General features: G+C 43.0%; 1 protein-coding gene across 2 annotated transcripts in view; it reads left to right on the top strand.

Annotated features, from left to right (window-relative positions):
* CPO (carboxypeptidase O) overlaps window positions 1-24,270 on the top strand; it is a 326,867-nt gene that overhangs the window by 23,113 nt on the left and 279,484 nt on the right. For both annotated transcript variants that reach the window (XM_069617334.1, XM_069617335.1), the window contains exon 2: window positions 8,293-8,376. In XM_069617334.1, coding sequence (XP_069473435.1) covers window positions 8,297-8,376 — 80 coding nt within the window. In that variant the 5' untranslated portion in view covers window positions 8,293-8,296. The remainder of the gene's footprint in view (window positions 1-8,292; window positions 8,377-24,270) is intronic.

Raw genomic sequence — 24,270 nt, 5'->3', positions numbered from 1 at the left:
CCATATTGAGAAATTTTGAAAACACGAAATGTCCAGGGGGAGGTTTGATTTTGCCCTTAGTGATTGTTTAGTTCGCGGAGCTTGATGTTACTAACATGTACTAACGTATTAACGCTTTTCTTGCGATTTTCAGGCGGGCAACTTTATCATCTCATCAGCTGCAAGGACCCAGCAGCGTAAGTGGTTATGGGCACGCAAATAAGGACTTTTACCTTCACGATGGGACTATTAATGATGAACGAAATAATGGGGGTGGTAATTTGAAAATTAGTTGTAATAATGAGCGTTACCGCTGTATCCCCTGCTAACATTCCCTAACCTAAGCAGGAAGAGTTACGGCGTCAGTGGGTAAGGAAAAGCTGCTGCTAAAGTAAGGAGAGTTAAAGGCAGACAAAAGGGGAGTAAAACATACACATAACACACATATCAGAAGTGACCAACAACATGCACACATGTACAAAATTGGTAGGGACACCACTGGAGAGAGCTGTCCTGACTGTTCTTTAACATATGCCGGAAGAGAATTGATTACAACAGAACTTACTACAGCAGAGCACGACGCCATGTATGACAAGGTGTGAAGAAGATTGCAAGGGAAGACAGCAACATTGAGATTGAAAAAAAAAAAAAAAAAATAAATAAATAATAAAAGAAGAAAGAAAAACAAAAAGAGAGAAGAAAAAATAAAATGAAAAAGACAAAAATATGATAAGTGCCTAACAGTGTGAGAGAAAAGAGCAAAGATGGTCACTGAAGAAGGACGTATACTGTTAAGGTACCAACGTTATGTTACCAGCACAACAGTGACAAGAAGTGGACAATCATGCTGGATGCAAGAAGGTTGAGAGAAGTTGCGAGATGAGAGCAGGAACATCACTGCTTATGGACTACTATTGACCACATGCATCCAAAGGTCAAGAGAAACTACCACTGAATTGGGGAGGAGAGTGTTGATTGGTGCGCATCAGCATGCCCTTGTTGGTGATGACCAAGGAAGATGTGAAGAGGTGAGGGTATGGCTGCTGGCCCCCCACTGCCCTGGGGGTGGGGGGGGATCCAGCTTCTCCCTGACAAAGGCATTTTACAAAAGGAGCTCAAGTTTCATGTTCTGAAAGAATGGTCAGCAATAAGTGAAGAAGTGAAGGGGTGAACCTGAGTTTCAAGGCCTCTATAGAATGAGCATAAAGGGTTTCAGCAGGAAGCATTGGGATACTTTCATCATCCTTCTCAGCAGGACAGGCAAGCAGACCATTCTCTGGGAAGCTGGGTCTCTTTACCCCAGAATCATTCACATCAACCCGGGCACAGTAATACTCAGTAAAGAACTTAAGATCGCATGCTTCTTTTGTAAGGAAACAAGTCTTGCTTTAAACCCTGAATCTTAGCTTTAAGCATATTCTGCATTGACTGTGCAGCAATATCAGTAGTGACGGTGGGAGGCGTGGCAACGCTGAGACCCGCTTGACCACTCAGGACGTGCCCAATTTTACATTATGGCCTGCTTCTTGGAGGTTATGTGGTTTCTTTTTTCTTTTACTAACTTTGCATTTTTCTTAAACAAAATATACAAATCAGGCTTCTTGATATTGAGAACTAAAGTGTGTTCCGGAATAGAGGGGCACGTCATATTCCGGGGTTAGAAAACAGAAGTGGTCTAATTATTCTTTATGTGTCCTCCATCAAACTGCTTGATTTGAGGAGCTGTGCGACTAGAAATGTGAGGGTCAGCTACAGAGGTATTCGTATTTAGTAGGCCTTGCAATGCACTATTTTCTGCTAAGTTTTCCAGAAAAAAATCTGCACAAATGGTGTCTCGCGAGTAACGTTACAATTGTTCTAAAATCTAAAATTGTTTGAAATTAATTAAATATCCACTGAGGCCTGAAAAGGAACAATTGATGTGTCAAGGCAAGTGAATCAATGCGCTATTAATTTATTAATACAATCAGAAACGACACATACAAAATATTACATTCTAGAAATACATAGACAAAATACTTTTCAAAAATACAAAAATGACTCTTCATTTAATAAAACACAGATGGTCAAAATGTGAAAAATCGCATAGATCGAACAATGTGCATAAATCAAGCATCAGATGTGCAAATTCGCATCATTGTGCAAGTAATAGCAGGTACTGTTTATATGCCTGAAATTCGAAAAGTCTTGATATTGAACCTTGCATAGACATGCAATATTGTCATAATCACCATGTATAAAAAAATAAAGTGCAAATATGCACCTAAAAATAGTAATCCATCACTCTGTGTATATTTGCACTTTAATGTTTTTTGCACATTTTGATCATGACAATATTGCATATCTATGCAAGAATGGATATCTAGACTTTTCGAATTAGAAGCATATACACAGTACTTGCAATTACTTGCACAATGATGCGAATTTGCACATCTGATGCTTGATGTGTGCACATTGTTCGTTCTATGCGATTTTGCACATTTTGACCATCTGTGTGTTTTATTTAATGAAGTGTTCTTTTTGTATTTTTCAAAAGTATTTTGTCTTTGTATTTCTAGAATGTAATGTTTTGTATGTGTCGTTTCAGATTGTATTAATAAGTTAATAGGTAATTGATTCACTCGCCTGGACAAATCAATGGTTCCTTTTCAAGCCTTAGTGGATATTTAATTACTTCTAAAGAATATTAGAACAATTGTAACGTTACTCATCAGACATCATTTTTGCAGATTTTTATCATTACCTTCCCCAGGTGTCTACGAAGTAAGGGGAGTGCCCATCCATAGGTTTTCACTTACGTTTTCCAGAGACATAGACTCATGATCAGAAGAACTGACTGGCTACGATCAGACATGTGGGATTTGACATCCTTTGGCAGAACTACCTAGGCCCTTCTTCACAGAGTGTACTCAAATGGGGGTTTGCCATTACAACATGCTTCTGTGAATTAGGCCCTGTGCATGTAAATGCGCATTCCTGACAAGGTGTTCATTTGTGTCCAAACTGATAACTTGAGTGTCTCAGGCAAATGTAGGAACAACATTCTTAACAAAGGTGTCAGAGTCATAAGTGACTGTCTTTTTTGAACATAGGATGTTCAAAGGTACAAGTCAAAATCCACAAGAGAAGTCTAGCTATCTGAAAGCTAAGAACACTTAAGTGGAGTGCAGGGACAGTGGGCCGACCATTCTGTCATGGGGAGACAAAAGGCAGAGGATATGGAAAGGGAAATGTGCACAAGATCACAAAGTGGTGAAATACATATTAAAAATAAGGGCTCACAAAACAAGATACAACCATGCTAACACCCATGTTATGCAAGTAGGTGATACAAATATACTAAAAGGGATTTGGGGGGAAGTACTGAGAAGCTCCTTATGATTACAAGGAGAGTCAACATGCCCCTCCCCCACACTTGCTGTTTTATGTACTTGGCATGGTGAGCAATCGATGGTCCATTGTTTGTATAATAATATCATTATGTGACAACCCTTCCAGTCCTACAATACAGTACCACTGTCGAGCCAATAAGATAGATGTCATGCATACGTTTGTAACCACCCACACACTGCAAGACAACAAGAGTTATTGATCAAAGGATTTTTGCATGTGCCATAAATGATATATTTTCCATCTGTTGATGTAAAGCCACCAGGACAATCATGTGATCCCGACTTGTTACTCTCCATGAGATGTGTGTGATGTACAATGTCCATGACCCGCGATACAGTAATAGGAAGCACGAATTTGGATTTCATAAGCATAACACTCAGCTCCCGTGTTTTCCCACCCTTTGTGCACCCATATTTGAAAGGCACTCATCTTACATCAGACATCATAGAATAACTCCACCCTTTGGGTCGAGTTCACCGCCAAACAACACAGCTCCCTTGGATCGTAGAGTATTCCGACGACCCGAGAGCACTAGAAACATGCGCATGCGCGATGCGCTCGGCGGTTGCCTAGCTACGCGCCACGCGTCCATTAATAACAAAGACGCATGCGCGGGTAAGCACCACTTATCCCGAGCAGAGCTACGCACTGCAGGAAGCATATGCAGGTAAGCCCACCGCTCCTAACAGAGCAGTGCTGCCCCCAGACCCGACGTTAGTGTCGCGGTCTAAGCAGGAGACCCACCTCACATTTTTTGGAATCCCAGGGGGGTTAAAATGGATACCACGCATTAAGGAACGCACAGTATAATTGTTAAACGCACGGCCCTGCGGCCATTTGTAAACCGAAGGATCTCGTAATGTGTATGCTACCCGCGTAATTACCTACATGCTGGCTATCCATAAGCAAGGATGTTAAACCCAGCTAGATATTACTCTAAATAGCCCGCATTGATGAATGCATCTCCAACAGAACGTAACTAGCCATCGGTTGACAATATTTAAAGGTGATTAATAGCCTCCATTAACTTTACAGTTTAACCACACGGCCATTGACCAGAATACCTTGATTAGGCTCAAGACCCAAAAGGTGCACAACATGCTCCTTTAAAGAAGAACAGAACGTTTCTTCTACTTACCTGTGACACTACCAATAACTGGCTCAGGTAGGACGATATCGCAGCACAACATGTAGGTTTGTTGAATCCCTACATACAGACACCAATATCTGATTTTAGTTTTCACTCACTCCCATAGATGTCACACCAAAAGGGTCTGCAAGAGATACCTCCACGCTCCCTTGCCAAGTCCTGAAGACGGCACCAGCACAGCCAACTACCCCGCTCGTGCCAGAAACACCAGAAGTGTCGACTAGATAGATGTGGTATGTGGCTTAACCACATCATAAATCACTTTGGATACTAACCCTCACAAGTTATTAGCACTACAAATTGTTAGTCATATGAAGATACAATATGATGGCTTTTGTATGTAATTCTCCCTGAAAAAGGAGCTGAATATTGGTGACATAGATACAGCAGCCCGTATAGGCTGGTTTTAAAAAATCATTAATTGAAAAATAAATTGTCACATATAAGAATGCATATTGCTGTACTCTGTTTTATGCAAAGACCAATGCCTTAGTCTTTACTGGGATATCACACTACCGGCAAGTGCCATACAGGTGGGGTAGCCTATGTCCATGTGTTACAAAATAATATCCCTGTGATACACGCACTTCATGGTTAGAGGCTGTTGGTCACGCATACACCACACATTCTCTAGATATAGTCTATATCCAAATGCTGTGGGCTGTCCTTGGTGTATCTAAGTGGTACAAAAAATGCATAGCTACATGCTGTGTGTGCACTATGTGCGGCATGCACATGCACTCTGCATGGTCCGCCGCCAAAGGAGGAATGTGTTTGCCGGTAGTGGTACACAGAGTGCACAGCTGCAGGCTATCAATTCAGTGTGGCAAACACGGCCTAGAATCAGAAGGCTTCAGGCAATGTGTGGTGCGCCTCCGTGATGAACACTTCACACGGTTGGCACACTGACATTCCATGTTTCCTATTGAGTGTAGTACATGGCATTCACTTAACTAGAGTTACAGGGCTGCAGCTGAGCAAACACTGTATTCCTCATGCAAATGTCAATGGGGATTTCAAAGGTAGAGTTTCAAGTGATTACACTGATGATGTCCCTTTTTTATCAGTTATGTCATTAGGGTGATATGGTACAGGACACACACACACGCACGCACGCACGCATGCACGCATGCACGCACGCACGCACGCACCACACACACACACACACACACACACACACACACACACACACACACACCCCTCCCCCCCAACCCCCCTCCCTAAAAACCAGAAGCACAATGTTTATTCTCTGAAAGGTTTCACACACCAAGCACAACACACAGACCCCCCCCTTATTCTCTAAAAGGTTGCAGGGCTGCGAGGGAACCCCGAAGGCTCCTTGTCTGATCCTTCATAATCCCCCATTCCTTCTCTCCTCCCCGATCCCTGACTTTCCGCATCCTGCCTCGCCCCGTTCACACACTATTATTCCGTAAAACCAATTAAGCAGGCGGAATGCATATATTTTCACATGACCTTCATGCCGCCACTCAAGTCTGTCATTTGATCAATTCCTTTAATGCCCGATTCAATAATTAGAAAATATGCGGTGAGTGTATGCGATACAGCCGAGGAGCAGATTTGCAGAGCAACGGCAGGCTTGGAAACGGAATTCATGTCAGCTATGGCAGACTATGCTCAATAGAACGTGCATACAACATCGACAATGGAACCCATGATGTTCCATGTCCAGTAAAAGGCGCTGACAATGTGACCCAGGCTATGATGTTCCATGCCCAGTTAAATGGCACCGACGATGTGACCCAGGCCATGATGTTCCGTGCCCAGTAAAAGGCACTGACAATGTGACCCAGGCTATGATGTTCTGTGCCCAGTTAAATGACACCGACAATGTGACCCAGGCCATGATGTTCCGTGCCCACTGAAATGGCGCCAACAATGTGTCCCAGTCCATGATGTTCCATACCCAGTAAAATGGCACTGACATTGTGACCCAGGCTATGATGTTCCATACCCAGTAAAATGGCACTGACAATGTGACCCAGGCTATGATGTTCCGTGCCCAGTTAAATGACACTGACAATGTGACCCAGGCCATGATGTTCCATACCAAGTAAAATGGCACTGACATTGTGACCCAGGCTATGATGTTCCATACCCAGTAAAATGGCACTGACAATGTGACCCAGGCTATGATGTTCCATGCCCAGTTAAAAGGCACTGACAATGTGACCCAGGATATGCTGTTCCGTTCCCAGTAAAATGGCATCGACAATGTAACCCAGGCCATGATGTTCCATGCCCAGTAAAATGACACCGACATGATACTCCATACCCAGTAAAATGACATTCCGTGCCCAGTAAAATGACACCGACAATGTCACTCAGGCCAAGATGTTCCATGCCCAATAAAATCACACCGACAATGTGACCCAGTCCATGATGTTCCATGCCCAGTAAAATGGCACAGACAATGTGACGCAGGCCATGATATTCCATGCCCATTAAAAAGGCACCGACAATGTGACCCCAGCCATGATATTCCATGCCCAGTAAAATGGCACTGACAATGTTACCCAGGCCATGATGTTCCGTGCCCAGTAAAATGACATTCCGTGCCCAGTAAAATGACACGGACAATGTGACCCTGGCCATGATGTTCCATGCCCAGTAAAATCACACCGACAATGTGACCCAGTCCATGATGTTCCATGCCCAGTAAAATGGCACAGACAATGTGACCCAGGCCATGATGTTCCATGCCCAGTAAAATGACACCAACAATGTGACCCAGGCCATGTTCCATGCCCAGTAAAATCGCACCGACAATGTGACCCAGTCCATGATGCTCCCTGCCCAGTAAAATGGCACCGACAATGTGACCCAGGCCATGATGTTCCATGGCCAGTAAAATGGCACCGACAATGTGACCCAGGCCATGATGTTCCATGCCCAGTAAAATCACACCAACAATGTGACCCAGTCCATGATGCTCCCTGCCCAGTAAAATGGCACCGACAATGTGACCCAGGCCATGTTCCATGCCCAGTAAAATCGCACCGACAATGTGACCCAGTCCATGATGCTCCCTGCCCAGTAAAATGGCACCGACAATGTGACCCAGGCCATGATGTTCCATGGCCAGTAAAATGGCAGTGACAATGTGACCCAGGCCATGATGCTCCATGGCCAGTGAAATGGTGCTGACAATGTAACGCACTCCATGATGGTCCATGCCCAGTGAAATGGCGCTGACAATGTAACGCAGTCCATGATGTTCCATGCCCAGTAAAATGACACCGACAATGTAACCCAGGCCATGATGTTCCATGACTAGTAAAATGACACTGACAATGTAACCCAGGCCATGATGTTCCATGCCCAGTAAAATGGTACCGACAATGTGACCCAGGCCATGATGTTCCATGCCCAGTAAAATGGCACTGACAATGTAACGCAGTCCATGATGTTCCATGGCCAGCAAAATGGCACTGACAATGTAACGCAGTACATGATGTTCCATGGCCAGCAAAATGGTACCAAAAATGTAACCCAAGCCATGATGTTCCATGCCCGCAAATGGTATTAGCATCCCAATCTTTACTGTTCGAATGCTTTATAGGCTGCCCAGGCTGCTATAATGTGATATCTGTAAATAATTCTGTTTCATTACATTTGCTTTATTGTGTCTATGATTTGTACCATTTTATGTCTTGCCTTAAAGCTAAAGAGTGTTGCGCTTAATACATATTTTTACTATTTACTATGGCTTAGTATATGCTGCTCTGAGCTGAGCTCTCTCCTTGCAGGAAGATGAAGTTTCGTTGGTGGTTCGCCTCCTTCCTCGGATTGTTAGGACCGGAATTGCTCCATCAACGAGTGAACCTTGAGGGGTGAGTTTGCATTTGCTAAGTACAAATGACAAAAAAAATGGTTCTTTTGCAAAGGACTTTTAGGATACTTAAGAATGTTGGCCTGATTCATGGAATTGTTTGCGTGTAAAACAGGGATTTGCATCCCATTCTGCACACAAATCCCCATTCATCAAACAGGGATTTGCAGACAGAATGGCACGCAAAACCCTGCTTTACACTCAAATAATCATAATGAGAGGAGGTTGCGGATAGCGAACACCGGAGTTGTAACTCTCACATCTGCACTTGATAAAATTGCCTGATCCCAGGCAAATTAAATTTAGTTTAGTTTCCATAGCTACTGTAATGGTTTGTTGAGAAGCCACCCTTAACACAGCAATTTCTGTCCTTCCCCACTTAAGGTGTGATGCAACAAGCTATTTAACTGATATTTTTCTTTAGCCCTAGCTCAGACACATATCATGCCCATTGGACCCCACTCCCCTGAGCTAACAATGAGCCAAGAACCAGGCCAGTGTACGGGAAATAGGAAATATATTGCTATTTATTTAAATTAAAATTAATAGAAATTAGCTAGAAAATGTCAAGCACCACTTTAACTTTGGCACAACACAATAAACTTCTTTCAGCATAAATAAATCGCAAAAGTGAATTGCAAAGAACACAATCACAATTCTTCACTTGCTACGAATTTCACTTTAAGAAATAATTACACTGATCAATAACGAAGGCAATTATCATATTGTGTTGTGCGATTTTGATTTTCCAGCAGGCCTAAAGGGCTAGCAGTGGATTTCAAGATTGGTACAAATATATATGGAAACTATGATTTCTCCTCACACTTTTGGTTTAAAATAAACACAGGGTGATTTAGCGGTTTGTTTTTTAGACCCCGCCATATGGTCTGTGTTGGGGAAGTCGGACAGAAAAATAGGAATGATTTGGGGAATTTTGGATTTCACTCCCCCCTCCACTGGAAGGCCTGTGTTGAGGAATGTCAGACTGAAAGGTTGGACTGATTTAAGTACAAAGACACCCCTCTTCCTTAAAGAAGTCGGGTTCAGCAGGACAAAAAGGATTACCCAGTTAAATTAAAGGCTATAATTCTCAAGTCACACTGGGAAGTGAGCTTTGTTTTTTTTTTAATTTTAACAAAATTCACCCCGTAGTGTTCTGTCAAATGGGGAATTAATTAAATTAATATTTTTAGCTAAATATGCTAAGGCTCTACATAGTTTTACCCATCCCCCATTTATACCCACCGACTATAAAGGGAAAGGATTCAAAGCAAGCAGGACTCCCCCACCTTTTGGTTTCCCAGGGCTCAGTTCTACTTACATAGAAAGCCCCTGTTTAAGGTTCAGGAAAGCTAGCTGCATTGTGAAAACAAGGAAATAATATGAGGCAGGGTAACCAAAAAGGAAACACACCAAACACAGGTTACAAAGGAACATACAAAGTACTTTTTTTTTATACTGAATCCAGCTACAAAAGAACAGAACAAAATTCAGATAGCTATCGACCCTCAGTACAACACAGCGAACTCCGGCGTGGTTCGGTGTGCTCAGTGAGTGCAAATATTCATTGAAACAGTCAGTCTTTTATACATTTCTCCAGCCTGTTGTCCAGCCTTTCTGCAGGTTAACCATTCCATAAATAAGTTACTGCTCTAGATTCCCTTGCCAGGTCAAATCTAGTTCATCTTAGGTTTATACATTAACAAGAAGAAATTGTAATAATGTATGCTCTAGGCCTAACATTACAATGCGGGACTTAATTTATACAATGTAGTTAAGCAGGTGTTCTCATTCAATTATAGATCAGTTTCGGTGATACAGGTAATCCATTGCACACAGGTCAGCAGATGGACAAGGTCTCAGCTCATGACCCTAACAAGTGGCCTGCAGGCAAGTTATACATTAGCTGTACAGAGGTCATGACAATCGAGTTCTGTTCTGAATAACATAAGCTACCATTTTAGCTCACATGGTGACTTTATAGAGCAAGAAAACCTAAAATGGCGGCTTGACCCAAAATGACAGTTTACATGGTTTCTAAGGTCAGGACCTTGCAATGCGAGTTTATTCACATGTAGTTTATAAGCAGCTTGTTAGCAGCTTGGCGTAGGCCAATAGGCCAATAGGCACAAAATAATTTCTAGTTTGACAGCATCTCAGGACACTCTGGAAGCATAGGGCAGGGGTATGGTTACTTCAATCTGAAAGATGGCCTCAAACTCTCCACTATTGGACCTAGTCAGCTTTGAGGCCCCTTCCTGGAAGTAGACAGCTCCACCGAGATGCACTCTCATCAATCTTCTCTGGTGTTTCCTTACAGCTGTCAGATGGTAACTTTCTGCAGCCTTCCTGATGGTCTGTCTCTTCTCTTGTCTGTCTGTGCTTTTCTCTTAGTACAGTACTCCTTATAGAGCAGCGATTACACCACCAATTTACAATCTTGGGGAAATACCCTACAACAATTCCTGCAACTGGAATAGGGCAGCTACCCTTTTATCTCCTCCCAAAGCCAGCCTCCAAATCAGGATTGGTTTAGGAGGCTGGAGAAACATATGGCAATTCCCATTTGTAATCGCCATTTGTTCTCCTTTCAAATTTTTGGCAAAAACTAGTTATGTATTTTAGTATTTTATTTATTGCAACTGCCATAATAAACATATTTTTTGATTCAGCTAATCACAGGGAATTAGATAAACTGACCACCAAGTCCATACCATGTATTACCCTTCTGCCATTTCCATATAAAGCATAACAGCCTTGAATATGTAAGTTATTACCCATATTCCTAATTTCATTCTCCACCTGCTCACCAACACTCACATTTGGAATATGTTCAGATCAGCCAGAAACCTAGTCTAACTGGCCATTACAGTTCCCTGAGTCACAGGTGGATGAATTTTATATCTCCAAAATCGCCTGGAAATTACATAAAAAATGGTACATAGATTAAATCCATCTGCCTTACGATTGCCGGGAAAAAGGCCTAAATTAAAATAGTCCTTTTAAATTAATTGTGAATCTTCATGTGGCACATATGGCCCTCCTCCTGCCTTCAGGCCATTTGTTTTCACTGTGTCAGCCTGTTCCCAGATTTTCTTATCAGTCTCCTTTGTGTTGGATGTTTGCTCTTTGAAGTTGTTGCCCCCATTTTCACACATATTAGTCATGCTCCAGCCAAGAGGAACTTCCCTTGCAGTGAATGCCCTCAGAACCAGCAGGTCTGGGGAACAATGAATTTTGGCACCTTTAGCAGGACATTTTATTGCAGTTGGTAATTAGATGGGAGATGTGAAATCCAGACTGGGAGTGGGAGATTTCCTTGTGAAGTTTATAACAGCCAGCAAAAGGGTTTGTATTGGGCTGACATTCTTTTCATGAACACAAAGTGGCTTTTCAAATGTCACTGTAGTTTTGTAGGCGAAACCTAATATACATTGCTTTTTGTCACCCCACACATCATGTCTTTTCCCTGACATTTTTCTGTTAGCAGTAATACATTTTCACATATAAATAGCTTTTATTTGCACACACTTGTGGCAGCAGTTTTTGGTGTCAATGTTTACAGTTCCTGTTTTCCATGTGAAAGGGATTTTTGATTGTTCCATTTTTGTAAATGAAACCGTTTTTGTTTCAGGGTTTAAAATCCTACTGTTCATGTGAAAGGGACTTCGGTTTGGGGCCTTTGAATGTGCCCCACATTGCAAAAAATGGGAGTGCTTACTAACAAGTTAGTCCCCAATCTTTCATTAATACCTTGAGTTACATTTGCAAAACCTCTGGGAATACTTTGCAGGCGGTCTAGCTAAAGTCTTGCCACATGGGACTGCCTTTCAGAGATACTCCAAAGGAGAGTTTCCAGGCCTTAAGCAATTAAGTACTCTCTGAAAGGAAGAGGTATATATTTTTTAGTTGCATGTATCATTTGTTCCGTTGGAGTACAAAAAGACAATTCAAGTTAAGATCTGCATTTGATTTGATTTAGGAATTTGTATAGCGCATACCCACGAGGGGACCAGGCACAGATACATCTAGGTGCAGAGATGTTCTTACATAATTTGTTGCAGTGTAACAGGGGTTCGAGCTGACAGTAAGGAGCTGCACTAGGCAAACAGAAATGTTTTCAATTTTTTGCTAAAAATTGTTAAGGATTCCAGAAGTCGAAGATTCAGTGGGAGATCATTCCACATTCGGGGACCAAGGACGGAAAACCGTCGCTCACCCCATGTAGTCGTTCTGACACTAGGGATTTGCAAAAGATGCTGATCTAAGGAGCGCAATTGTCTCTGGAGGCGGTACAGCTGGATTTTAGCACTCAGATAGGCTGGTGCCATCCCATGGATGCACTTAAACATCAGACAGAGTACTTTAAAAAGGATCCTCTGAGACACTGGAAGCCAGTGTATCTGCCTTCTGAATTGGGAGATTGCGGCCCTTCTGCTCAATGAAAAAAACAGCACCCCCATAAGAAGAGCATTGCAGTAGTCCAGCCTGGCATTTATTAACATTCCAACCACAGTTGGGCGGTCCTTCACTGCAATTAGAGGCATCATAAGTTTTAGAAGCCTCAGTTGACAATAGACTGATTTTACCATCTGGTTGACCTGCAAATTACAATGCATACTGGACTGCCAAATACAGCCGAGGTTTTTTTACAGTATCTACATGCTTATGTGGGGCACCAAAAAGAGAGGGGCATGGAGTAGTATGAACCAAGTCCCGTATCAACCTCCTTGTACCCAGTGCAATAACCTCGGTTTTTGCCAGGTTCAACGGAAGTTTGTTTTCGAGCATCCAGTCCTTGATTTTAATTGCACAGGATAGCACAGTATTTACTGCTTCCGCTGGTTGGTTCAGTCGCACGTAAATGTGGGTGTCATCCGCAAATGAATGGTATGACAACCCAAAATCTGACAGAATGGTTATCAAGATTCGAATATAAATATTGAACAATAGGGACGAAAGTGAAGACCCCTGGGGTACCCCGCACTCGACCGGCACTGTCTCAGAAAGGCAGTCGCTGATCTTCACCGTTGGGTGCGATCAGATAAAAACCACACAAACCATCTCATGGCTTCTTCTGAAACATGTGCCACTGATGACAGTCTTGAGATTAGGATATCAAAGTCCACTGTATCAAAGGCCGCTGACAGGTCCAGCATGAAAAGAATGCTGACAGTACCTTCATCTGCAGCCCCCAGAAGTTTGTCCCAGACCTTGCCAGGGCAGTTTCAGTACCTTGTGCCGGTCTGCGCCCGACTGAAAACAGTCGAGGATCTTCTGTTCATCTATGTGTGTCTGGATTTCCCTTGTCACCACCTTTTCTAAGATTTTAGCAGGCCATAACAAGCCGGCTATCGGACGATAGTTAGCAAGAATCTTGTGGTCAAATGTCGGCTTTTTTAACAATCGTGTAAGGAAGGATTTTTGTAATTCCTAGTCTGGCAACGAAAATACACCCTTATTTGCCAGTCCCCGGGAGAGAAAAAAGAGGTGTAAAACCAGACACATAGGGCATTTTGTAGCCTTTGGCAGGTGCAGCTGTTTATTCACTGAAACGTAAATGTTTGCCTGCACCGTAATCTCCACCTTCCAATAAAAAAAAAGTTTTAACATCACATCCCATTTTTATGCTATCGAAAAACCAGTGGATCCCTATGGATCCCGCCTGTTCTTTTGTACACGCTCAAAGCAGGCACATTATATAGAAGCCCATTGTAAACGCCCCCGCAAGTGTCAATTGTGAAAAGGACGAAGTGGACACATTTACACGTTTTGCTCTATGAAGTGCGAAAAAGTGCACGTTTTTGACAGATTTAAAAATAAATTTGCACTTCTAGGTGCAACTGACACAAATAGCTTGAAAGTGCAAACATAGGTGGTCCCCTCCATGCAATGAACACTTTTTGGTCAACCCACCTTCAAAATGTTTCCCACAAAGTACAACATCAGTGGTGAAGCGATCATGAGAATGTTTCCAATAATTAGAGAAAAAACGGTCCAATTGCATCCAACGTATCTATGAACAAAATGGTATAGAAACAGGTTAACAAATAATCACACAGTGGTGTTTGATAAAAGGTTGTCTCCATGTGGTTTGCCACATTCCTAGATAGGTTTGACTGTGGCCTTCTGAAGCTATCGATTGGTTTTCATTTATTGGGGGTTTGTTTCGTGCCACACTCAAAACAGGTACCTTCTGGGTACCAGGGCTGAGGAGAAAGAGGAGGAAGGGGGATGGAATGGGAGGAAAGCACCAGGAGAGAGAGGGGGGTCATTTTACTAGAAGAGCTAATTGCCCGGGGAGGGTATTACCTATAAATTTGAATCCCAAAAAGCTGAATTTCGGATGCCCCCTTTAACTGCATACAATATATGTGTGGGGGGATAAAGTTAATAAAACATGTGGAGTGGTATGGGGAGGGGGTGTTAGGGTGGGTGCCCCCCCGCACACATATGCAGTGAAATGGGGTGAAAGAAAAAATAAATTCGATATTTTGGGATTATGTATTTTATTTTCGAAAATATCCCATGGAGAGGACCGTCAATGCTGGCACTTACATGCTGCACGGTCCCCACCATGCAGTTTTCATCCTTTGCAAACCGGAGTGCAAACCCAAAGCATAAAAACAGGCTACATCACCTTAAGGCCTTATTTGTATGATCCATTTTACAAAAAGTGTAAATGCTGCCTGCTGTTTACTCTCAGCAGAGGGAAATTACGATAGAATGCAATGGAATCTGCCTGCATTTAGCAGGTGCTAGAAGCAGGTGGCTTCGCCTGCATTTAGCAGGTGCTAGAAGCAGGTGGTTTCCTTAGGCATACATTTGTTATAGGCCTGCATGATAATCTCATGCTGACAAATCCCACATGGTATTGCAGGTGAAGCTGGAAGGGAAAGCGGAAATGAAACTTCCACACTCTGCCTGAAAACATTTTTTTTAAAAATTAACCAGAGTGTATAAACAAGTATAAACACTGGTGTAATCCTTTTACGCCTAATTTTTACACTTCTTTCTGCCCTGAGAACTAGAAAATGACCCCCACTACAGGGCGGGAACATGGAGTAGGCCTTAAAAATTAGCCTGTTCACAGCTGAATCAAAGTTTAATTCTTGCGTTAAGTTCACTAACAAGGCCAACAGAAGAGGAATCTGAGTAGATTTGGTGCCAGAATCTAGGTTTTTGAATGAAGACCTGCTTAAATTTGAGGAGCTCTTCTTTATTTCACAAACAGTCCAGTAGGTTGGTCCATAATGTAAGGACTTGATTTGCCATAACACTTTTGAATCGCCATTTCCAGATGGAGGCAGCTTGCCATTGTTCACCTTTAGGAGTACAGTGGTTGAAAGTGGGCGACCCAACTAGATATGTATTTTGGGCCCTTATTCTGGCATGTCCCATGTGTTAGGTGCAGCTCTTTGAGCCAGTCACGACATTGTACTGGTTTCATTATAAATTAGAGGCAGGTGTCCACTTGAAGAAGCAGGTACAGCTCTCTGCTTGAAGAGCACTGGTGGTCAGGTGCCCACCACATTCTGGCAAAACATGTTGTTAACAAAGTGTCACCTTGGGAATATGAGGTTTGTATGTAGTTTATGAGTATCTGCTTCCTGTGTGACTCCTCCACAGGCAAAGCTACAGATGCTGCCTGCCTTCCACAATACGAATGTCGTGCAAGTGGAAATGAGAGTGGTCACTGCTTAATGGAATAATATAGTACCACTCAGCAAATTGCAAGGGCTTGTTGATTATTTGTCCAAGTTCAAGGCGATAGTAACTGATCTTCAGGACCAAAATACCTCCTCCTTTATCTGTCAGTGTCGTGCTAAGATATGTCTTAGGTGCTTCCCAGGGTTCCACAGACCTACTGCTCCTCTTTGATAATGTTGCATGGATCTATATTTGATATCTTAAAGGTCTGTTAGAATAAGTCTCTGAAATGGCATAAGTTCTGGTCCAATGCTATTATGCTGTTTCTCATTGTGAAAAACCTTGATAGGTTGAAGGCCCATTGGGTATCTAGTAATAAAGTTGTAGAGGAAAAGGTTACAAGGAGCAGCCTTTCCCCAAATTTGCACTCTTCGGAAAATCAAGCACTTTCCCCAAATATTCTATGATTGGAGGATATAATAGTAGTTGAAACCATTCATAGAATATGTTGGGGAAGGCTTTTTGGGTGGCAGGTAAAAAAATCGACTCCTTGGCGACTTTTTCGCTCATCAACTTTTTCACATAGAACCGGCACATTGTAGCTGGAGTCGCCTCAAAGTAGAATCATATGTCACTTGGAGGGAACAAAGGAGGACCTTGATTCAAACCGCTCAATATCAATGGAGTGTTAGTAGTCCTAGCTGTTAGGGGATAGGTGATTTTGGGAAGTTGAAGCAGTTTGGCGAATTGGGTGGGGATGTCTCTCGGAATGTCTAGGCCCTGTTTCGTGATTACACTGCCACAGAGCTCTAAACAAGAGAGGAGCTGGTTAGCGGTGACGACCAGAAGGAGTATAACACTTAATCCTGGAGGAGAGGAATTCAGATACAATGTATATAAAATATGGGTAGAATGGTAGAGGTTAAAAATGAGACAGACAGCTGCATTTTGCAAGACCTAAATAAGTTTACTGGAGTTTGCGGGAAGGCCAAGATGTAGAGAATTAGTATAGTCCAAGTGAGATTAAGTGTGGGCAGGGGTAGCAGAGATGTGGGCAGAGAGGGAGAGAAATAGAAAGATATGAGGGCGAAGGCAGAGGTAGTAGTGGCAAGAGGTAGTGAGCTGAGTGATTTAGGGGCTGAAAGTAAGAACATTGTCAAACTTAACACAGCAGGAACAGGAGTCGGACAGACTCCCCAAGAGGGTGTGGGGTAGAGGGGGGGGGGTCCAGATAGAAGAACCCAAAAGCTTTCTGCTTTCTGGAAGTTACGGTGTACATTTCCATTTTATCAGAGTTATGTTGGAATGAGTTACTGTTCTTCGAGGTGGAGATGGATAAGATGAAGAGTTGGAATGTATAGGCTGTGCAGCCCAGCTTCCCATCAAAACAGAATAGGAGCTGGGTGTCGTCAGCCTATTTGAAAAATAAAATACAAACTGGTGTTGAGGGGGGCACAAGGTTGATCACAGAGATTGAACAAGATAGGAAAAAGGGAGGAAGCCTCTGGAACCCTAAGGGAATTAAACAAGGGTTAGAGGAGTAGACAGGAAGAGAACAGCTTGAGAGCGGTTATACACAAAGAATCAAAACCACGACCAGGCACTGCATATGATGCCATAATTGCAGAGGCGGGACAGCAAGATGGTTTTGGCAATAGTGTAACTGCCAGGCAGATAGGCCATGCCTTGGAACAGGCGGCCATCCTGCACTTGTAAAATGTGAATACCGGCAGCAAGTTAACAAAGTTATTTAACCTTACGAGATTGAAACATTGGATACCATTAAAACGGGCAACAATAACACCTATTATTGCTCAGAAGTCCAGTGAATCCAAATAAAGCTCTGTATAAAAGGAAAAAAAGTTTTGGGGTTCTGGTCATTGTTGCACTTACGCCGGTTTGGGTGTCTTGGAGGTAGATTGAGGCAATGGCAACAGTCATACAAGTTGCTGTAAAGACGCCCTTGTGTTTAGCATAGGATGTCTGGACCATTGCGAAAGAGAGGAGATGGGGTCTAGGGCAAGAGTCCTGATGTGCTCAGAGAAGAGATTTACCCTGGGCCTGAGTTGGATGCATTTTGATATGTTTTCATAAGAAGTGGGAAGAGGAGAGAATGGGAATGGTGAACATGAAGGAGTTGGTCTGGGGCATGAGGTTCTTGAGCTGTGTATTATATATGCAATGTTGAGGTCTTGTTCAATGACAGTGTTGCTCAATACCGGTGTGCTATGGGTGTCAGGTAGACCCATTTATTGGTTAATGTCTAAGCGGAAGCAATATGTCCCGCTTGTAAACTAGGGAGGAAGGATTGGAAGGCAAGATGGATGTTGGGATGGTGGTTGCTGAAAAGCTTTTCTTGGTTGACTTCTTGAGAGGAAAATGATGTGGTTGAGGATTTCATCATTAAGGACATATTTGGGGAGTCTCTAGAGAATGTCAGTGACGATGACCCCTTTTGAGGATATTTATTGACCATGTGCCTTGTATTCTACAGTATATGAACCCCAAACACTTACAGACTGCATTGTACACTGGGCATACGTAGGAGGAGGAGGGTGTCCCTACCTGTCTCAGAGCTATAGCTGACTGGGGAGCATATCAATCATATTTTAGTTCTCTGTGACAGGCCAGAAGAGAACGTTAATGTTGTGCGTCCTGGACCTGACCTTCATATGAGGGACAGATAAAGGATGAAAGGTGCAATGCTAACCAAGAGGTTGGCATCCCATGAGAACTGTTTAAAAATATTGTAGTTTAGTAATATTTATTTATTTTATTTTATATATAGCATCGTACAGTGGCAAATACCAACTTTTAATAGTAAGCATAATCAAAATTCCTTAAATCCAATAAAAACTGTAATATTATTAAACCTTCCTATAAGAGGAAAATTAACACCATGATTGTGCTGTGCTCTAATATGATGGTGAAATGAAATAAAACATTATAAATACAAACATTACCCAAATAATAATAAACTCAAGCCTCCAGGTGACTCCTCACTTTTTGTCAAGGAATGGGCAGAGCACAAGCTAGAATCCAGTTTGTCTCCAACATCATAACCTGGTTAGATGCTCCGAATAGCAAGGTCACAGCCCTCTTTCGCAATACATGTGGCTAATAGTAGGATCTGAATATGGGATGGTGTTCACACAGTTTCCTTTGTTAGAAAAAGGGGGCGCAATACCGCAATACATTCCGTGGCCACAGATGGACAAAGATAACTTAAAATGTAAGCTTCCTAGTTTAACTTGGGGGCTGGGAAGTGTATATACAAATTAGAGGAAATGGCAGGAGGAAATACGCTGGCCATAGGCAACATAAAAGGTCTCCTGGCAGCCATTCTTGGAGAAAGGGCTGATGAGATGAGATATGGAGAACAGCAGAATATTCAAGTGTGAATGCACTGAACACTGCGCATGATGGAGTGCCATTTAAAATAATTGTAGAGCAGATGTTTGGAGGGCTATCAGGTTACAGTATCCTGACACATCAGGAATGGGTGCAATTATGATACAAAAAAGAAAAGATGATGAAGACCCTATTGCTTACATTCAGTATATACAGGAAAAATGGCAGCTTGAAACCCGCGAACCATGGGAAAAGACAGTGGCATTATTTTACCACGTTTTATGTCAGGGGTTGCCTGAGCCAGTACAGAGACAAAACAAGTGGGGATCGAAGCAAAGCCATGGGCTGAGAAACAGTGGACAATAGTACAACATTGTTGGTTATTACAAGAAAAGAACAACAAGAAAGATGAGAATAGAAAGATTTAGGAAGCCAAGTTAGTTCAGAAAAAGTTGTCAAAATGTGCCATAGAAAGAGCAGTACTGACAAGCGGAGAAGGAATGGGAATGCAGGAAACAATGGGTACCTTGCTGGCAAATAATCTGCGCCCGATGGACCAAGGTGGGTATGGGTTTACACCACGAGGCAGAGGTATGAGTTATAGGGGAAGAGGAGTTGGATTTTAGAACAACCAAGGTGGGTTTCAAAATACACAGAATGAGAACCAGAATGCTCAAGGAGGATATAACCAAGGAGGGATTAACAGAAGGGTTCCTCCAGTATGTTGGAATTGTGGAATGACAGGACACATTGCACGCGTGCGCGGGAGCCAAGGGAATGTACAAAATGGCCAATTTTCCAGAGGGGGGACCACTTATCCTTCGCCATAAAGCACACACGCCAGAGAGGGCTTTGCCCAAGATCACACATCTTATCAGGCACAAGCACCGCAAGTACAGCAAATGCCACAGCAGGGACAAACACAAATGAATCCACCCCAGGGACAGTCGCAACAAGCCCCTATGCAGGCATTTTCTTTCATTCAAATAAATCAAGTCGAGACATGATCCGCTGTAGTCTGAGTCCTTCTTCCAGTTTGCCACAACATATTTTGCTCTTTTCTTCACTTTGGCTACATTCTTTCCTGCCTTGTGTTAGTATTTTCAAGTTGAACTAGTTTTTGCACGAAGTGGCATAAAATGACCTTGTTCCTGAGTCAGTGCATGCTAACACAATGGTCCATACATCAGGCAACTTGCCATCAGTTTCTTTTGGCTGCCCTTTCTTGAGGGAATCCTTCCCAACCCTGAAGCGCTTGTCACTGGGCCCACAATGTGGCACCACAATCAAGATTCTCCATAGACTGACTCACCAACATTCCCAATTGTTTCTAAAAAGCCTGGTAATGGTATAGACCACCATGCACACCCCTAAGGAAACAGTTGCCTAGCACTGGTATAGACCACTGTGCACACCCCTGAGGAAACAGTTGCCAAGCACTGGTATAGACCACCATGCACACCCTAAGGGAACAGTTGCCTAGCACTGGTATAGACCACCATGCACACCCTAAGGGAACAGTTGCCTAGCACTGGTATAGACCACCATGCACACCTTAAGGGAACAGTTGATGGGGGGAGCTTTTCATATTGGAGGTTAAGAATTAGTGTATGTGCCTTGCTGAGATTTGGTAAAGATCTTTCACGCTGATAACCACCATGTGAAGGTGCTCTGCTCACACTGGGGCCGGGGTGGAGGCCTCTGTCATGTGCTCCCCCAATCTAGACTCTCTCTTTGTCAGTTTCGAAGATGGTTAACAGGTTCTTTTCGCTTCTTAGCGACAGCAAGTTTCTTCTATTCAGCATGCACATAGCCCCAAATCAGGGACTATCTGCCATGAGCAGCTTTTTAAATGTGGACTTTCTAATTCATTAACGTTAAAAGTAGCCCGCTGTTTTATCACCGCTCTCTAGCCCTGCGATTTACAAGGAATATCTACTAATGCTTTCAAGTCGCAGAGTCAAAGAGACCAGTTAAACCATATACTCTACGGGCCACATAAGAGATTTAGATGTAAGCTCTTTTTCAAGAACAGAGAATATTAATGATGCCCTCTGAGACCTACCACACAAAACGTGCTTGCCGATTGATTTGCGGCCGGAATACCAGCGCCGGCTAATTCGAGACGTGAGAACAGATTAAATGCCCAACGCCGAACATTGTCCAAGGTCAGAAAAGCCATTAAAGGGCCAAGACAAAATATATGCAGCAAGACAAAATATTGAATTCATATTAAGTCGCAGTGTGGAGACAGGTTTATACGCCTCCATATTAATACATCAGTTTCTGCGCGGAGACTCTGCGGCTTCTGTCGAACAAGCCCAAGTTAATGCTGTAAAGGATGTAGGTTAATATGGCCAGATATGAGCGGCTGTTCTTTCATGCAAATGATATCAAACGTGTTATTTCAAAATAATTCTCTTCAACAAGCTCAATGGTTTGAAATCCCTTTCAGAAAAAAAGCCCCACTGCTTGTTCAAAGCAGTGAGACTTGGTATACTTCAAACGCCCATAAAACAAGACGCTTTATATCAAGTAGATTGGGACTGGATTCAAAGTTACAAACACATGGCACGATGAAACGCTCTGAGCACATTTGCCAATTTGCCTTTTGGATTTAGGATAGCCTGATGCAATATTCCCCGCCCCATCTGAGAAGGTTTATAATGATGCTAAGAATAAGATTGAACCAGTTGCCAACTTGGACAGTGAGTGGATCCAGAAATGGCATCACTAGAGACCAAAGATATTGCAGAATGTGTTAATACACTGTAACGGTGAAACTAGCAGACATGCACTTACACAATGTATAACGCTGGCTCGTGAATATGTATTATATCTGGGCAGATCTGCACAACTTAGATTATGAAATAACTGAATTGTTTTGGAGCCGTTGTCACTTCTGTGCCACTGTAGACTTTGGGACATGGTGGTGAAGAACCTAAACAGCAAATAGTTGTACCTCTTATGTGTGGGTGATACACTGAATAGAATATCATTGTTAGCAAATAGGAGATATGTAAACAACTGCCTGGTTACATTTGATTTTTGTAAATTAGATTTCTATGTAATTCTACTAATTTTAAATAGAGTTAGTAAAATGAATGATGATGTTTTCATTCGGACGAAATGAAATTGGTATGAATTGTATTGAAGTTATGTAATTATTTGAATGTAATGTGTGAACAGTTTAAAAGAACTGCAACCCGCCAAATAAATACATACAGTAGATTTTAGGCATTTTGCCATGATTGGAGCAAAGTTCCATTAAACATTTAAGTGCTTTACCTGCCCTCTAGAGTGAACAGAGCTGGAACAAAAGACATATTTTACCCGGTGGTCCCGGGAATTTATGTATCAGAAGCACAGGGCTTACTGCCCCCAGACTCCAAATGAGGGTGTGTGTATATACAGCTTGTGGCAACACGAGGCGACTTGTTAGGGCTTATATATGTGTTCTAAGTGCACTTAAACGTTTCATTTATTAAACTAGTCATTTGAACAAGGGTATCAATTATGGGTAGTGAGCAGCAGCAATTCCTACCCTGGTACTGCTCGTTGCAAGTGCTATGGAATGTCATGGGTAGCATTTATATATGGGTGTTTGTGCCTGTTATCAATAAATGTGTATCAACATACCTCAGCCTTGAGCTTTCATTGAAGAATATACACGTATGTATTAATCGGTATCTATAGTGCATACCCCTAGTGAGTGCTGCACAGGGATGCAAAGTGCTGCACAAGGGGTCGGATGATTCAAGATTATTTGCAGTTCAAGAGGGGGCACTATCTAAGATCATGCTTCCCGTATGGAAGGAAGAGAGAGTGAGTTTTCTGTGGGCCACTGTGCCCTGCAGAGGTTTTAGCGGGGACTGGTGAAGGGATGTGTTTTTAGTTCCTTTCTGGCAGGGTAGGATTGAAGGTGCAGGGATGATTGGTGGGTGGAGGGGTGTTGTTCTAGTATTGGGATGCATAGCTTGAGAAGGATTGTTTCCTGGTCTTTTCATTTGTTCACTCATTCATTTCAAGTCTGGCTGTGTCATGCCTCCATGGGCTATGCTGTCCTCCTGAGATACGTTTTTGGTCAAGTATGAAGGTGTGCTAGTAGTTAAGGTTTTGAAGGGGTTCCAGCAGACCTGAACCTTTTAACTCAGGATGTATTTTTGTATCCATTAAGATGGTTAAAGGTGATGCAGGCTTTAAGTATCATCCAGTGCCGGTGATTCAGGGTAAATGCGATGCAGTGTTTTAATGACGCCAACTGATTTCTTGACTATCTTACCATGAAAGGCAGGTGAGTGAAAGGTCTACATTTGGTTATGATATGATATGATATGGTATTTATAACGCGCCTATACACAAGTGTTTCAAGGCGCGACGAGGCATGGAGGGGAAAGAAACTGTGGAAAGACAGACAAACGATCCTACTAGGCCAAGTGACATTCAGATCGTGCACGTGCAAGGGTAGGGAGAAGGGAAAGTGCCTGGGGGAAAGGGAGAGGGGAAGTGCTGGTGGGGAGGGACTGAGGGGATACAGAAACAGTCCCTAAGTGCAGGTGGTTTCCAGGGAGGCAGGGGAGGAGTGCAGGGGGTGGGACCTGGCCCCAGGGTCAGGGGGGTGGCCAGGTAACCAGAGCAGGTTAGGCCGGGGTTTCAGCAGGGGAGAGAGGCAGAGAAAGCAGAAGCAAAGAGGAAGATGTTGAGGTGTTTCCGGAACCGGAGATGGTTCTCCTCAAGTTTCATGGAGGCAGGAAGGCTGTTCCAGAGGGAGGCTCCAGCCGAAGAGAGAGATCGACCACAACTCGTTGCTTGGAGAAGCGGCTGACCCTGAGGGAGTTGGAGGCCGATGAGCAGAGAGCTCGAGAAGGAAGGTATTTAGGAAGAGAGAGTTGAA

Source organism: Ambystoma mexicanum, chromosome 9 (assembly GCF_040938575.1).
Source record: "Ambystoma mexicanum isolate Mex_15411 chromosome 9, UKY_AmexF1_1, whole genome shotgun sequence".
Taxonomy (NCBI): Eukaryota; Metazoa; Chordata; class Amphibia; order Caudata; family Ambystomatidae; genus Ambystoma; species Ambystoma mexicanum.
Note: the sequence above shows the minus strand (reverse complement) of the source record. Positions and strands in the feature narration are given on the sequence as shown.